The 17,734-nt window shown below is 39.1% G+C and overlaps 1 protein-coding gene across 4 annotated transcripts in view; it reads right to left on the reverse strand.

Moving 5' to 3' along the window:
- Nucleotides 1-417: 417 nt before the first annotated feature.
- Nucleotides 418-17,734, reverse strand: part of LOC119658469 (protein unc-13 homolog 4B) — a 114,274-nt gene continuing 96,957 nt past the window's right edge. For all 4 annotated transcript variants that reach the window (XM_038065887.1, XM_038065889.1, XM_038065890.1 and 1 more), the window contains 12 exons: nucleotides 12,748-13,091; nucleotides 12,621-12,668; nucleotides 7,731-7,890; nucleotides 6,863-7,677; nucleotides 6,510-6,724; nucleotides 6,161-6,444; nucleotides 2,270-2,431; nucleotides 1,847-2,212; nucleotides 1,491-1,754; nucleotides 1,209-1,378; nucleotides 832-1,010; nucleotides 418-745 (listed from right to left, as the gene is read on the reverse strand). In XM_038065887.1, the coding sequence (XP_037921815.1) occupies nucleotides 654-745; nucleotides 832-1,010; nucleotides 1,209-1,378; nucleotides 1,491-1,754; nucleotides 1,847-2,212; nucleotides 2,270-2,431; nucleotides 6,161-6,444; nucleotides 6,510-6,724; nucleotides 6,863-7,677; nucleotides 7,731-7,890; nucleotides 12,621-12,668; nucleotides 12,748-13,091 (3,099 nt within the window). In that variant the 3' untranslated portion in view covers nucleotides 418-653. The remainder of the gene's footprint in view (nucleotides 746-831; nucleotides 1,011-1,208; nucleotides 1,379-1,490; nucleotides 1,755-1,846; nucleotides 2,213-2,269; nucleotides 2,432-6,160; nucleotides 6,445-6,509; nucleotides 6,725-6,862; nucleotides 7,678-7,730; nucleotides 7,891-12,620; nucleotides 12,669-12,747; nucleotides 13,092-17,734) is intronic.

Below are 17,734 nucleotides of genomic sequence, written 5' to 3' on the forward strand. Positions count from 1 at the left end.
TCATGCTTGGTTAATTAACGCAGTCGTTTCGCATTTATTTTACCGGCAAGTAGCAGGCGAGACCCTTGTGGGTCGCTGAAGCGAAGAAATGTTCTTGCGTTTATCCAACGTTCTTGTGACACCGCTGATAGGCGACATACTCTGTTAGAGCAGGCGGAGAAAACCAATTCTCAATTAGCGATTCTGTTTTCGAAACAAGGGGCGATGCCGCTACAAGGAAAGGCATGATGCTATATTCCAAGTGATTCATGCCGACTTCACAACTAAGCACTGGAATGGGGAGGGATTAGTTGAGGGATTTTGAATGAACCATCGTCCTTTAAACTCTTCCAAAACGGTGAGATTAAGATGTCCCTTTGAGCTAAGTAGCTGGGATCGATTATGATGCAGGATCAAAGTTCAAAAGTAACATTTCAAATCGTGTACATTAATAGCTTTCTTGTTTATTTTTATGTTTATAAACCTAATAAAAATAAATAAAATCAGTATACTCTATAATAACATACAAAAAATATCTCTATTTATTGCTCTCCGCTACCTCCACTGCAATGAGATGGACATTTTTTTCCATTTTGGTAAAATATAAAATTTTTAGTATGTTTAGCTCTTCTTTTAGTCTCGAATTCGTTTCGAAGCCACGAGATCATACCCTGTCAGTGTGACGATTTCTGTTTTAATTTTTTAATGAAGTCACGAGCTTGCTTATCGCCCGTTCGGTATTCTAAGGCACGTACACAGTCAGTGTCTGGAAGGAAAATTACATTTATTCAATTGAAAAATCTCTCCCTTCAGGACTTAGTGGTGAAGGAAATTGAAGGTAACAAGTCTCACCTTTGTAAATAGGACGGCTCAATTTCATATGAATTTGCTCTCCTTGGGAATTTTCGATGTCTTCGAATGAAAGGTAACATTCAGCTAGGTATTGGTTTGACATACCGAAAAGATCCTTATCTTTAACGCTAAAAACCAGCAGAGCAGTGTGCATTCGGAGCTGGTCCGGAGTAAGGGGTCTGCAAAAGTAAATATATTTAATAGAAGGTTTTAAAAGATCTACATTTTTTGAATTGATTAAGATTCATTATAAAACTCAGCATATATTAGTTAGTTGTGTCGATTACTTTTTATTTCGAATAGGTCCTCCAAAATAACGTCTATGGCAAATCTATAACTTCCTAATTCTACTGAGGCCCAGATACATAAATACTTACATTACAAACTTCTCATCATATAGAGGGAATAATGTCTTATTCTGAACCCCTGTCTTCTGGGTACCGATGCCTCCAAACTTATCTGATGGCATAAAATGGACCTTGACAAATGAATCGCAATTACCGTTGGAATCCATTGGTAGTAAATTCCTTGCATTCATGATTTCAAGCTGAAATATGAAAAAATGTTATGAACCATTCCTAATGTTCTAAAATGAAGTACTTGTGCGTTTTAGTTAGTTTTTCTGAGCTCAATAACTGATTTTCTACAGGAAAACATACCTCAAGCTTGTTGTTAACGAAATTGCATCGTACGGTCAGCTCGCCGTATGGACAATCTTCCATATTCTGTTGGTCCTTCAGTCTTTCTAAATAATACTGGTGAATTAAGTCTGCTGTTTCGTATGCATGGAGCTCTAATGTCCTTTCTATATTCTCTAATGTTTCTTTATCTGAATTCGTGGAGTTTTGAGACAGTTTAAAGCTGGTTACCATAAGGTGTAGAGTATCACGCAGGTTTGCGAAAAATGCTGGCGGTCGTTTCTTCTGCGAAATCAAAGTACATTTTTATATTTTAGCAACAAGGACCCAACATTTAAGATAGTATATGTTATGAAATCAAACATTCGAAAACTTACATCTAAATTGCTTTGAACAACTTCATAAAGAACAGTCGCCAATTCAGTCCAGATAGCGTCTAATATTCTTTCAAAGTTCACTTCGTTCAATTCTGTGTTCAGCATTTTCAATGATTCTTCCATATAAATGAGGAGCCTTTCCATAGAATGTGAACCTTCGTGTAGGACTTCCGCTCCTTCAACAAGGAATCTTCTCATTGCTGGACACATTTTTCGAGCAACGACTTCAATAAGTTGTATAATCTTATTGCGTTCGGTATCGATCGCGTTTTCCACAACGTTTTTCAGTGTCTCAGCGCAACGATCTGCTTCCAAGGAACTTCTGTATTCGGCAAGACGAGCGATGATATCATCGAGGCCAAGTTCCTGTAAATATATCACGCGGTTAGTACTAGCTATATGCAAGAGCAAGAAAAAGAATACCTTTATGAATGGCTGTAAACTTTGTCGGATATAATCGATATTGTTTATAGCCAGACACCATTCTTTTGTAACTTCAAACCCGTCTTGGCTTGCTCCAATGCACAATTCATCGACTCTTCTTGCCATCTTATCGGCATAATAGACACAGCACCGACAAATATCCTGTAGAAAAATAAAAATTTATTGAAATTATGATTATGACAACATATAATTCAAATTAAATAAAACGTTGCCTTTCTAATTGCGAAATTAAAACTACTTAACTAACACAATATGAAAAACAAGGAGCACCTTTAGGAACTTACTCCTTCAGTCAGTTTTAACAACGTTGCATTCTAAGGACCAGAGTAAAATGTAGTCCAAATACTGGCAGGGCCCTTCAAAAAGGTCTGCTGCTGCAGCGGAAGCTTCTCGACCGCGTTTTCTTCTACAGACGGACATGGACAGCAACGGAGAATGTAGGAAAAGCTGAGAGCACCGTAAACGCCAAACGTAGTTAGTCCAATACGAAGAAAATGGAAGAAAAGCGAAAAGAGGGAGATGCACCCGAAGGAAACCTCACCCAGGTAGTCTCCAGCGCGCCAGAAAAGAAGGGGAAGAAGAACAATGGATACAGTTTGCGGAAGTCTTTAGCAAGATCCGATATAAAATCAAGCCAGAATGCACTGAAGCATATGGAAAACGAAAAATTGCGGAGTCCTCGTTGCTTTTTAGCCCAGGATTTTCTTGCCCATGGCGTCTCCACTTATCAGTTACCGCTGACATCTAGATTCGTGACCATGCCCGACTTCCGATTTTTGCCCAAGGCTAGGGGGATGTTTTCATCCGCATTCGGTATTTTGGCCTGAAGCTATGATGAATGTCGTCTTAGGCTTGAAAGAGCGGATCTTGATTGAGGGTGACGTCAATGCAGGGCATTTGGGGGGGAAGGGGGCGGACATGTCTCACCTAAACTTCAGGGGGAAACGATCTTGGGAATAGTGGCGAAACTGAGGCTCGTAGGTTGACACACCGACTGCATACTTACGTTACGGCGCCAATGCATGGGGAAACATTCCAGATGCAACCTTCTCAATCACTGCTGTCATCGGGGTGACGGGTGGAAATTTTCGGTAAGTGATCATCAGCACATCGCGCTCGAAATGGTGGATGCTATCTCCCGGTGGGCACCAGCTCTTCTTGCGCGTGGAATGCCACATAAATGAACATCGCGATATTTGCCAAAGCTTTTGGAACATTCAGTTATGAAACTCTATTTTTTGTTTGGCAAGTGAGGAACCCCAAGTCCACTTCTACTTAATGGCGGGACGGACTAAATAGAAAGCAACCTACTGTCATGTTTTTTTTGGTCCTTGGACTCCCGTTGTAGGCATAGCACTTAAGTATTCAAACAAGACGTCTAACGGTTCTGTCCAGGGCAAAGGCAACTTATCATCTCTGTTTGGTCCGGTGCGACATCAAGTAGATGTGAACTTGGGATCCCTTACATCCCAAACAAATCCGAGGCTTCAAGTATTGGTGGTTTAAAGTTGAATATAATTCACATCCTGTCCTATTGGAAGCTAGAGAGTCAGAGCAGGATGGAGACCACATCGGGACCCACTTTAGGACATTTAAGACCAAATATGCCAGAAGAATCACGCCGGGTATGTATGTAGATGATGAAATGGTACTTGTTGCTGGACGTACTGCTGATTAGGCACAATGCAGTCTTGGCATGTTGATGCAATGAGTAAGTGAATGGTTATGGTTTCAGCCCTGTGTTTGGAAAAATCGAGCTAGCCATGTTGACTAAAAAGAGAATCCCACCCCTGTGTCTCATGTTGATCGGTGAGTTGATTATAGAGTCAAAGCTAATGATTATGTACCTTGAATTGATGCTCAATTCGATGAAAGATTTTTTCGAACAAGCAACAAGCAGCATTGGACAAGACTGCAGCTGGAGTTTATTGTTGACCCTACATCTAGTAGTTATTGTCTTCTCACGAATACAACACATTCCGTTCCACTCTATGACGCCGAGGTATAGGCTGATGAAATTAGTAAAGAAATGCATCGTAAGCGGTTCTAGGCTAGTCCTCTGACAACGAGGTGGTATTTAGTTGGCAGTCCGATGGCGTATCGTCACGGGAGCCCAAAGTCTGTGCGTAAACGAATTCTCCTACCCAACCCACAAAAAAAACCACCCAGCCACCCAGTCGTCTGCTATAAGATCAACTTGGTCCCAACTGAGTGACAGCGTTTGAAGTATACACATAATAATCTTTGAGGCAACAATCCATATTGGATCAGATCCTTGAAGTGTGTTAGAGCACTTCATTCAAGGCCGTAATATTATAGTACACTACGGAGGTAATGTGGTCAGTATTGCGCTCGCCCGAAATTATTACCTTGATTTGACTCAGGTACTCATTCACAGCTGAGTCGACTGGTATCCGACATCCAGTCAGTCCACATATCCTTTGGCTACGACAGCCCAGCGCTCTAACCGCTTGAGTCATCCGGACACAATAACTCTATGCATATCCAAAAATACTCCCCCTTCGTCACCGCGTATAATTTTAGATTCGTCGGAACACAAGATTATATCGTAACCCCGCAATATATCACCGGTTGGAATTTCACTTTGCCTGTAACGTAGCCCGTTGCTCTAAGAGGTTACTATGGTCGTAGGGCTTCGCTACCAAGCATTCCGACTCGCGGATTTTGGCAGAAGTGCACCATATAGGGTAATAAATCTGCACGTCCAGGAAGACAAGGTGAAGGAATACATTAAGATCACGGACGAGCATAACCGCAATGCCCCTATAGCACCTACTGTAAAATGGAACCACTCGTTAGGGTGGGATAGACCACGGTTGCATATATTCAAAGCACCATCCCTAGGAAAAACGCCGTTTCCTCACGCAGATCCTCTTACAGGCATGAATGGGTATATCAGTTTACGAGTATTTAACTCTCAGTTTTCTGTTTAGTCTTCAATTTATCACTTCCAGATACTTTACATTGGAGGAATGTGATAACCTTTGTTCGTTTAGCCACAAGAGGCGGGATTTGGGTATCCTCATCTTGGCGATAAATAGCACTAGCTACGATTTGAATTGATTTATGCCTGGAGTGTCCTTCTGCTCACAGCTCTAATTAAGTAGTTGCCTCCCAGATCAAATTACCCGGGTTACTAGCATGAATCCTTTCCACTCCTCCAATCCTTTTTTGGTTAGAGCCTACTTGAAGCTTTTGGTACACATGATTTTTGATGTTTCCTCTATATACGGAAAGACAGCAGTTTAGGCATGCTGCTGGCAGTACATCGATGCTTAACCGTGCTAATTACCCACGAAGGGCGGCCTCTATAGATTTGCCTTTGAAGTAAGCATGCTGAGATTTGGATTTGATTGGATATGTCTAGAATGCGATATACGGTCGCCGACACGAGAGACGTGACATTAATTAGCCGTCGTAGCTTGTTATGCCAGCTTCTCGGTGTGAGTATGCTGGTTTCATCAACATACAGTTGGGCATAATACTCTGCCCGGTCGTCCACTATAAGGTCTCATGGTAGAGGCGTTAGATTCGCCTTTCTGACGATCCCCTACAACTTGTTTTGTAGTAACGGCTGACGCTAACTATCCAAAGTTGGGTACCTAGGGAGAGGTTAGAATACATTGCCGGTAATTGGTAAGGATAGCCCATAGGCGTCGTTTACATATTATATCATCTTAGTTGTTGCTTCTTGGTTATTGTCATTGTATTTTATGAAGCCCACAGTTTCGTCACATTTATTAATACCTCAAATTCGGTTTCTTTTTGCCCCGAATCTTCCTGACGCGACCCAAAACAAGCTATTCGGATATTTGCTTATTAATTTTTCTTTTATAAACAAATACTTACATCAACTATTTTTCCAACAAACATGTAAGCTCCTTCGGCATCAGGCCAGCCAAGTTGTTGCCAAAATATCTTAATTTGATAGAATATAGCCAATGTGTCAACAGCCGACGAGCTATACTTTACGGTCTCATCTACAGGAACTAATTTATCCAAATCAATCGCTTTTTCGATTCTAGTCAGAGCCCGATAAACAGATATATCCAACCAATGTGACACTCCAGTTGTGAACCATAGGTAGTACTGACTTATACTAAGGTCCTCAACACCAGGACATAGTGCGGTGCCTGAAATAAACAATCAAACCGAGAATTAGGCGATCTAAATAATTTCCTTTTTTATCATATCCTACCTAGAGTCGTGAACCGTTTCAAAACTAAATAAAGTTCGAATAAAGTTGTGCCCATATTAATTTCATCCAGGTCAGGAAGCTTCTCCATTTTGTCCTCTGAAATGTTTAGCCTTTTGATATTTCGACAAACATCCTCCACTACTGTTTTCACCTGTTCTGCTAATTTCTTTTCGTAGAATAGATAAAGAGTCTGTGCATAATGGAAGCGTAGTTTTCTGTCGAAAAAAAAAATCTGGTTATTAATATGCACTTGAAAATAAGATTAATGATCGTATTTTCCATTACTATTCAACTCCATTTCATAATTACTTTCATAACTCTAAGAGCGATGAAATAGCAAAAATAGCACTTACTGTTGAAACTGTCGATCATAAAGTTCTATCGCCTTTTGTAGATCCGATCTGATCAGTTGAATTAACTTTATCAAATGCTGTAGGCGTTCCTCGTCACTTCCCTTAGGACATTCATTTCCATCATTGATATGTTCGAACCATTCCATAGCTCCAGAATTCACAGCATCACGCATTGTTTCACGTATATCACAATTTGGCTCATCACCTTCCCTAGTGATCCATCCATATATTTGTTTAGGGAATAGGTCAGTACCTTCTGGGGGCTCCAAGAGGGCTAACCTTGAAATTATCTCCAAAGCTTCATTCAGCATTTTCATAGTGTTTTTGTCAGTGGCATTCTTCTTTCTTATTTTTCTAATAATTGAGAAGCAGGACGGCAGCAGTCTTTTGGCCCCCTCCCAGAAGGATCTCATATCTTCACTATCTTGTTGCATTGTTTCTATAACAGGAACTATTTTATCCAATATTGAAATGAACAAACCGAATGATAGGTGATGGTCTTGATGAACAGCAGCATAAACTGACCACTGGGCCAATGCACAGTCTTGCTCGTTTAGGCTGCTTTGAGCTGAATGTTGTGTGAGGACAACTTCACCCTGTGGGCTGAACTTGCCGCGCCACCAGAAAGGCGCTACTTTCGATGTTTCCAGTTCATGCATTAGAAGGATTCTTAGTAAGTGCTTGTGCTCTTGGACTGCTACTCTATTGTTTTTCTCCGCACTGAAACTCATTCGAATCAGGATTGATCCGCGGCTTTTCGTTCGGCCACCTTTTTCGAGATTATACCATACTTTAATGCCAGAGGCAGGAATTGTCTACAAAAAGACATTTGAGTTCATAGATTAACCGGAATTCACATAATACCAACCTTTAATGGAATGGCTGTGCGTCCAATCAATTCATTATCGTGCTTCCCTGTCGATGCTGTAACTGCTATTTCTTTCATTAGTTTACGAAGACCCCTAATTCCTTTGACTTCGAAAAATTTGTTGAGCTTTTCTCCGACCGTCTCGGCAGCATCAAAGTCCCTGTAATTTTATATGCATAAAGTGGTTTTAATACGTATTATATTAAACAAAATGTTTAAAAACATTAGGTATTCTTCAACTATGCATTTAAATATAAGCTACAAGTGGAGCAACTGAGCAATTATTCAAGGGATATACAACCTATCACTGATCGATTTCTTTCGGATGACTTTAAGGATAATGGAATAAAGGATAGGGTAATGGCATTAGCAATATTATACTTCCGAAGTACTTCCAAGAAAATAAAGGCTTGATCTAAACTCAGAAAAGGAGAGGGTCCTTAATCGAAGGAGAACACATGCGCCGCCTACGCTGTCTTGTGTCAAATCTGAAAGTGCACAGACTCCAATGCCAACATCAAATTCTGATTGTATTAGCTAAAAGCAGAAGTGGCAGCAGATAGGTCACATTTTATAGAAGGGCGACAACTGCAGGGTATGCCATGCAGTGGGCAGTTCCAGGGAAGAATTGAAAAGCTGAAACGCATTTCGAATCGACAACGATGGCGTGTTTAATGTACGATGATTCTTTCAGGCGATATTGACAACGTTCCGGGTTCAGTTGAGGGGTAAGAAGCAAAAAAATCACCAACTGTGAGAGTCAAGCGGACTATTGAGCAAGGACTACAATTTTTGTTCGCAATGCACGCAAACTGGTATACTAAACTGAGAGGTATTGCGATTTTATATTGTTACATGGTCAAATCTCGTCGCCTCTATCACTGAATTCAAGATTTGTATTTGCTCAGGGCGAACAATATTTGAAAAATTTGGCGCAACATGTGGTTCGTCGAGACATGTGATACTGCAAAATCATTGCATCATGCTTCTACTAGTATTCTGCGTTATTTGGAACGGATTCTGTTTGTAATCTCACTGAGTACAGACCCTGAACTTGAATCCGTTCATATCTGATTTCCCGAATGATGCTGCTTGCTTCCCTTGGGTTTATGGTACTGGAAGTCAGCAACCTGGTAAGAGGAAAAAGTTTTTTCACAGAAGAAAATTGAACACTGGAAAATACTTAGGAAACTGAGTAACATACCTACAGTACCTCCAATATCGATAGAGATAGAAGAATCAAGCGCGAATACTGTGAAGAGCATTGAAAAAATGGAAAGGATAGGCATAATTCCCGTGCAAATTTCACGTTAAATACCACAACTACACCCAGCAGTAGCAGCAAGCATCAGTGACATCGATACAGTTTTCGGGCCAATATTCAACAGGAAAACGGCATGTACCAGGAGTTTCAATTGAACCACTAATTCCCTTATACAACAACATTGTTCACTTATTATTACTTTAATCCTCCAATATAATAAATACGAAACAACGCAAGAAACGGTGCGAAGCTCTTTTTCCTCTGTTTAGTTTTTTCCAGTCCTTGTTCGGCTTGATGATCCTCTGTGTGAGAATTGTTCACCGCTACAAGTTACCAAGCTCCACTTCGGCACGCATCCACAAAATAGCGATATCTGCGGACAATAAAACGAAACCGACGCCCTCATCCATCCTCCATCACTTTGGCGAAGGAACCCAGCAACATGTTTCCATCAGCTTGAGGTCCAAGTTGCGTTGGCTGCACGACAAGACGATTGAGCTTATCTAAGTCAAGGTATATCACTTACTGGCAGATCTAACGCCTGGCGACCGGACGCCAAGCGAACTGCTGCGCGAGATGAAGCAGTTGGAAGGGTGACAAAGTTAACATCGAGCTACTATAATCTTTGTGGCAAATCCGTTAATAAGTATTCGCAAATTTCTTGTCAAACTCAAAATGCTGTAAATATTAAATACCTATCATTGATCACTCGAAAACGATGCCTTTGGAAGAAGACAACGCCAAACTTCTGCATCATTGAATTTTGTGCCACACACAGCATACATCCAGAACCTTGCCTTGTATAGCCTCTGTCTTAAAGCAGAAGTCCTGGATCATCAAACTGAGTTAGAGCTCGAAGACAGGAATAACCATCACTTCATGGGATAATGTCTTCCTTGTATTCGAAGAGCAGTTCGGCCTTAGTGGGGCCAAGAAAAGCGTCATAAATGGCATGAGGAAGCAAAGCAAAGAACACAGGCTGTTGTTAATCTAGTTCAATCAAAATCAGCATTTGAACTGAGTGTAGAATGTGAAATGAGGATAGGCTGTGTCGTTGGCGGCACTAGAAGCAAATATGTACAAAGAGATGTCTTAGATCGCGGGCATGATCAGAGAGTTTTGAAATAAGGACAGAGAAAGACAGATGTTACTGATTAAACGATCAAAGAACGCAAAGTTGTCAAAAATGAACGGCATCTCCATCTGGAGTGACTACGCTACTCTCAGTTACAATGCAAGACGAGGAGAAGACAAACAATTTACTGTTGAATATTAGGAATCATGGCCTTAAATTAACTGTTGTCGATTTCAAGACGGAAGCAAATCCTGACTGACGAACAATGGGAAATTAACTGCTTTCCAAGAAGAGGGTTATGCTCAATTGGCCTCGAATACGAGACTCAACTAGTCCATTAGCAATTGTGAGTCGTTCGTAGTGACTATATTACCACCTAGTGTAACTTCACCGTTTAGAAATAAACTGTCTAGGTCCAAATTGAACTGATGCCCCATCAATTTTCATTATTATTATCTGCCTTTCAAGCACCATGAAAAGGTTTTGGAGCGAGCAATATACACGTACAATAGCATACTTTCGGTCATTGAGGAAGCCAATGTTTTCTTCAGCATGTTAACTCTACGGTCAATACGGTAATGATGGTGCTGGATGTAAAAAGTGCATATACAAATTGCGGCCAACTGCGGTGGCAATAAGGAGAGCTTGGCAAAATGGGTGTCCCTGGCTTCTTAGCTCAACAAGTGGAAAAAACTTTTCGGAGAGACACCTATGTCAGAAAAAGTATGATGGACCGAAAGAGTATCTTATTACCGCAGGAATTCGCCGAGATTTCTTATTGAGGCAGATAACCTACAGCTATACACAAGTAAAACCCATAATATGAATGGTTTTAAAAAGCCATAGTTACGAATAAACGAACTGGATCTGGCGGAGAAAAAGGTCGAGGCGGTACTTATCACCAACTATATGAAACCCATTTAGGATAATATCGATTTTCCCCGAATGTAGCCATGGCAGGAACAATGGCGAAACTCTGAAATGGCCATTAGTTTCACAAACCAACCCGATATGTTTAGGAGTCGTCATCGCCTCTACCGCCGATTTTGCGCCTCGAGTTTCAGAATGAACGCCTTTGGCTTGATCCTTCGATTGATTCGTCCAATTGTTGAATCTTAGCAGTGATACACCATGTTCGCCTTTTGAATCTGCCCAGCATTTCATTGGTTTTCCAACCGATCTTTATAATTCGGGTTTTCCCGCGAATACTTTTTTTAGGTACTCCAGTATTGTCCATGTGTTAGATGTGGCCAGTCCATCTTAACTTAGGCACCTTGATGATCGTAGAAAGTTCTGCTCATTAAATATTTCCCATATAATTACACCTGATACGAATTCGGTCTCCATCACACTTCATTCCGATAATTCTTCTAAGAACCTTCTTTGAAATGCATTCAGCATTTTTTCAGATATTTGCATGAGGGTCTTACGATTATTTGTAGACGCGAACCTCCATACTCCTGCCTAGGTAGCTAGCTTTCAAAGTAAATATTTATTTGTGAGTTAAATTTGTCTTTTAATTTTGTCAGACAAGGTAAAATGTCAGCGATGTATAAGTAAATAAAATCTATATTTGTGATGTTTTGTCTAATGGGCGTCATTTTTTGATTTGCGTCATTATTTTTGTTTCGCTTCCGTTCATTCTTCCATCAAATTCGTCTACTGCCTTTTCGAAGTTTTTAAAAATTTCTTTCACAAACGTGAAGGATCGCGCCATAATATTACTGTCTTCCACATAAGTCACTATTTGGTTGAACTTTAAGAGCAGGGTACTTTTGACATCTACTGGCAGCTTCAGTAGGACATGCTCCAGTGCCAGATTGAATAAAACTGGAGTCAGTCCTACCTCATGAGTTAATCTTTTTACTTGCCGCGAATGCGTTCGCCAGATTGTTATTGATCCTGACTTGTTATTTTGTACAGCATATTCCGGTCCATACTGTCGTATGGTTGCTTTACATCCACAAATATTTGGTGGACATCAATATGAAATGTTTGACCACGAGAAGTAAATCGCTTGTTCGCGTGTTCATCGTCCACATCGGAACCCTACTTGTAGTCGCCAATTATATTATATTATATTCATCTGAAGCTCTAATCTTTTTGCTTGGACTTTATAGTACGTATGAAACAGTGGTAGTGGGATATAAAACAAAATTCAAGTACAAAAACGTACCAGGAAATGAAGGGGGTAGAGAGTGAACATAGATGGGTTAATAAAACTCTCGACGGAGAAATACAGCGAACCCGGGGGGATAAGGACATGCGGAGAATAGAGGCTTCACTTTCGTTTTTTCCATTATGGAAAATATGCGTTCAAGCGTCCTTTCTTCATAAAGAAATAAGTAGAGTCAATGGGACAACATACCAGAAGATTATCACAAAGTATGAATCTCGAAGCATCAAGTTTTAGGTAACCGACTTGTCTATTTTAAATCTTTTTAATTAATCGCTTCACATTGGAACTCCAGTCTATATATTCGTAATGCTGCTCCATAGAATATTTGAATATAACCTAAATTCAACTAAATTTAAAGCTGTCTCTACTTACCAAACTTCCACGACAAGAATTTCATTGTTTGGGTTCTCCGGAATGGATCTATAAATTCAAATGTGGAACACATGTTTTGATTAATAAATCAAAGCCCATAACTGCATATGTGGATAAAATGACTTACAATGAAAAATGTTCCTCCCATAATGGATTTAATGTGACTGGTTTGACTGATGTGTTGTAGCGATGGGTTCCGCACGACTCCAGATACAGGGTAACAAAAGGATCTGAGAAACCATTTGAATCTTTCGGGACTAAATTTTCAGCTTTTATGACTTCAACGTTGAGTCGGATCTCTGGCGGCTCCTTGATCCTTGCTGCCTCTAGTATTTCTTCGTGCCGATCATTTGTTATTTTAAATGCTTCTTGAATATAATCATAAAGTGCTTCTTGACATATATCTGATGATGCTTCACAGCCGATTCCATTCAGTACTTCATATAAGATTTCTTCGTACAGTTCGTCAATCTGAAAATGTAGAAAAGATTGAATTTGATTCTGAGTGGAAGTATAATAGTTATAAATTGAAAATAATGGTAGTTTTCAAAAGCCATTTTCCATAAACCTTTCTATTATCTCTTTAGCTGATTTGGTTGTGTGCCACACCCACCCCCTTTCTCGTGATGCTTGCAAAAAATATCCATGATCGCTGTGAACAACTTTCACCCAAGATAGATTATCTTTTTTAATGGTTAATTCTAGCTTTCCTTCAGTGTATGGAAAAGTCTGCAATTTGAATTTATTGAATTCAAGTTGCAGATGATCATAACTTAATTTGAGCGAAAATCGATTTAGCTAACTCTTCCCTATGACCACTAATGTACTCCCATGGCATGTGATCCCTCCATAATAAGGTATTAAAATGCTTTGAATTAATATGAAAGAACGGGAAGTTTTCGGGTAACAATTCTACCTTTTCACTAGACTCCATGTAATTGTATTCTGAAGTGTTCGCTTAAATCATTAAAGAAAGCACAAGGATACAATGGAGGCGAAAACCAATTGAGAATAATTGGCGCAAAAATGGGAGCGCAGTGTGCATCATCAATGTTCAGATGTGATCCGCTACAGTGAGCAACGTGTTCCGGACGAAGATGATTGTTATTATAAACAGACATTAAATACTAAATTAAGAAATTGAGGAAATGTGTAACAATGAGCGTGGAATAAATGTGTAGTATTAGCATCTGCAATGGGAAATGTAGAAGATGTGTCTGATATGGAATGGCCATTAAATGATGGAGCATATAAGATTGAAGTGTGCACAGAATACGTTTTATCTTCATGTTTATAAAATATTTCCAAATTTCTGAGGCAACAGCATCTCTATTTTCCTAAAACTGGCCACAATTGAACTAAATTTCTAACGAATTTCCCTGCTGAGACTGACAAAATAACTATGTTTTCCATAGTAACTCAAAGAACTCGAAGGTGCTGAAAAACTGGCACCAACATTATTATACATCCATATATGTATGATAGCGAAACAATTTCACAGAGTACACACAGATCTTGCTAGCCATATACACATAGTATATTCGCCCTCGGTTGGCGTTCTTTGTAGCAATGGACCAGCTAAAAATATGGAAAATTCTGTGCTGTCCACCTGTAAAGTTTGGAAGATTTTAACATAAAGAGGTCATGGCTCATATGGAGAATTTTCATGCTTACAAGTTATTTAGCGAAAATTTTTGAGAATTTTGTATTTTTCCGCCTACAACAGAACGAACCGTTTTTATATCTCCGCCGGCCCTTGGGGTAGATAATCAAAGATTTTATTTATGCATTTGAAATAGAATAGAACATATTTTCGATTTTTGGTGGAAAACCCGAAAAATGCTTTTCATTTTTCAAATGTATTTTTAAGCCATTCTTTTTGTAAGTTCATATATGAAATTATGGTTAGTCGATAGCTCACTCGTATAAAGTTTGGTGCACTCTGCTTAAATATATTTAATATGAAATATTTTCAATATTAAATATTTTTGTTTATTCTCTGTCCTTGTACGTTTTTTCTGCAATTTTCCTGGTTTCATAAGATCTGCGGAATGGCCCTACTCCTTGCATCTCAATCCGATAAACCACAACGTGCGCTTACAACTACTCGATGAAAGTCCCTCCGAACCTAGTTGAATTCATTATTGCCTAATTCGGATATTATCGCTTGCTGTTTTGTCAAATTTCAATTTCAATTTGCATTTATAATTTATATTCTCCCAGTTTGAAAAGCATCTTTCACTTTGTGTAAACAATATTTTGAACAATTTTCTATTAAGGAAGGAAGTTGTTAAAATGTTTATATTGGCCTTTCAAGAAGGAATCCTCCACATACTGATATTTACAACTGCGATTCAAATGAAGTAACCCCAGTTTTAAAAGATATTAATCGAGATTTCTATTTTCTACTCCTATGTGACATAGTTCTATTTCGAAAAACTCCAATTTATTAAAGCCGGGACGAAGATGGTTACGGTTTTATGTCAGGGCAGGGGCAACTCATCAGAAGATGTCTCACCTCTGCCCTGGGAGCAGCGTGACCGAAGTGGCTCGCAGGTGGATCGGGGTCCTCGTCTTTAGTCTAGAAAAAACACTATAAAACTACGGGCAAATAAATCATTTTTTCAAACTTCACATTTAACACACCTAATTTAATGTATTCCTCATATCTTTTCTACCTTTCGGCTAATTGAGACGGTCTTTTCGTAAAATTACGAAAACAGGTACAACCTAAAAAGAATTTCGGGTAGCTGAACATATGATAGTCGAATGATGCAAAACTTAGAACAAAAGATGGGCAGGTCAGCATTTCCTATTTGAAATATTCCACTTTGTCTATCGTCTTCTTTACAGTATGAGGTGGTGATGAGACCGGGCACTCGTACGCACTGTGATCGGAAGACGGAAGTGGCAGTGGATAGGTCACACATTAAGAGGACTTTCCACAGACAGTACTTGGTTTGCAAATCTTTTTAGTTCCTAATTCGATAGAACATGGTCCCTAGAACCATACTTCAAAATTTCAAGTTAATTTAATTTTTTTTTTTGAAAATTTGTTTGCGAGAGCAAGTCAGGAAATTTCAACCAAATTACAACTAAAAACAAGACACAAACCAGTACCTTTTTCATATGAATTGTACCTGTAACATAACGGTTTCATGGATACTTTTTGAGATTTGCTTGATTCCTTCTTTGTTTTATCCAATAGACTTGTTTTTACTACATGCAAAATTAACAAGTTTTTTATATTTCAAATGATCGCAAACACCTTCTGAAACTTTGAACCCGTTTATATGGAACAAGAATTTCCGGGATTCGTCGACATTGAGCTCCTTTTTAAGGCTTTGTGTAAAACAAAACCCTATTTAAAAACGGGTTTACTGTCTGTCTGTGAAAGACCTATTATCCCAGAAACGGTCACTTTTATTCATACAAAATTTGGCAGAAAGGTATGGCCTGTGAGACGTTTAAATAAAGTCATACCATATTACCATATATAAGATAAGTACATTTTTTAGAAATTGGCTGGGAACCCCCCTTAAATTTATTCTAGAGTCATGAACTTTTGCAGTAATATAAGCGATATTAAAGAGCATACTACCAAGTTCGATGGAAATCGCACTATAACTAACAGAATTATTGTAAATCGAATCTATCACTTTTGCCAAATTTTTGGCATTCTTGGACAATTTCAACACCAAGTACAACCCTGTGTATAACAACAACAACCGGATACATTTTTTATTTTAATTTCGTTCTGTATCTTAAAAAAAAAACAAGTCGGGAAACCGAGAAAAGGTTTGCGAATTTCTTTTATCAAAATATTTGAGTGAACATTTGTTCTATTTGCACCTAGCAGGGAATGTATATGCATATACTGTGTCAGAATATCACTTTAGCGTGCTACTGACATTCAAGTCTTAGAATTTGCACTGAAGCGACGGCTTTGACTTACTATAACTTTGTTAGTGTGATTTTCACCAAACTTGATAGGACGGTGCTTTATATTATAGCTTTTATAATTCTACTACTAACCTGAGGGGGCTTTCCAGTCAATTATTAAAAATTATAGTAATATACTACTATTAACTTTATTTGAAATTATATCGGTATGGAAAGTATTTCGGGGCCTAGGCACCGTGTAGCGGCAGCTTCATGATTTTTCAGATTTTTCGGTTGGAGAGATTCTGAGAATGGCTTCGTGAAACAAATTGCCACTTTCCAGCCCCCGCCATCCCCCCGTTTGCATTAAATGTTAGAATTGAGGCCAACATTGAAAAGTAGTAATCGAGACATTTTATCTGATATCGCACATGTCTGCATTTGGTGGAAAAAAATACATACCCTTTCTTTTGCATGCATAGCGACCCCCTTAAGTTCCACATAAAACAATGTAAACCATGCGAGGAAGTTCACAGTTTCCACCAAATTTTACTCCAATCTGTACAACCTTTTCTCTGAAAAGTTAGTATGAAAGGTAGACAGACAGACGGGCGGCAGACCGACTGTAAATTGATTTTAATAAGGTTTTGTTTTACACAAAACCTCAAAAAACTGCAAATCAATATGTTATTTCATTTGCGAGAAATTACAGTCTTAAAAACACTACTAATTGCACTTTGAGTGTGATAAGTGGCAACGAACGGTGACGCGCCATACCCCATCAAGGGGTAAATGGCAACCATATATATTATTTGCAGTACCAAAAAAAGTGACACTATTTTTCTTGAAAAGATGTCTTTCATTGCCTTTATTATCGATGGCGAATCAAAGTACTACTTTTTCCTAGACTGCAGAACTCAATCCCAGGTTTCATCATTAGTTATTACTCTTAAGGAAACCTTCAATTTCTCGGTAAAAGTTTTGGCCTGGAGAGCGTTTTTTTTTGTGAAAATTGGTTTAGTTCTTCTAACACCCATTGTTTCGTAATGTCGTTGAACTCCAGTTCATCGTAAAAACTGGCAAGCATTACTTCCGTTTGTATACTCAAACGATCGATTTTTACGCGTTTCTTCTTCAGAATCAATTCACGAACACATTAAAAGCTTGTGGACTTTTTCGCCGTTGTCGGACAACCAGAGTGCCCAACACTCAAGCTCAATTCTCAATTTTGG

This window comes from Hermetia illucens, chromosome 5 (genome assembly GCF_905115235.1).
Source record: "Hermetia illucens chromosome 5, iHerIll2.2.curated.20191125, whole genome shotgun sequence".
In the NCBI taxonomy this organism is placed as follows: Eukaryota; Metazoa; Arthropoda; class Insecta; order Diptera; family Stratiomyidae; genus Hermetia; species Hermetia illucens.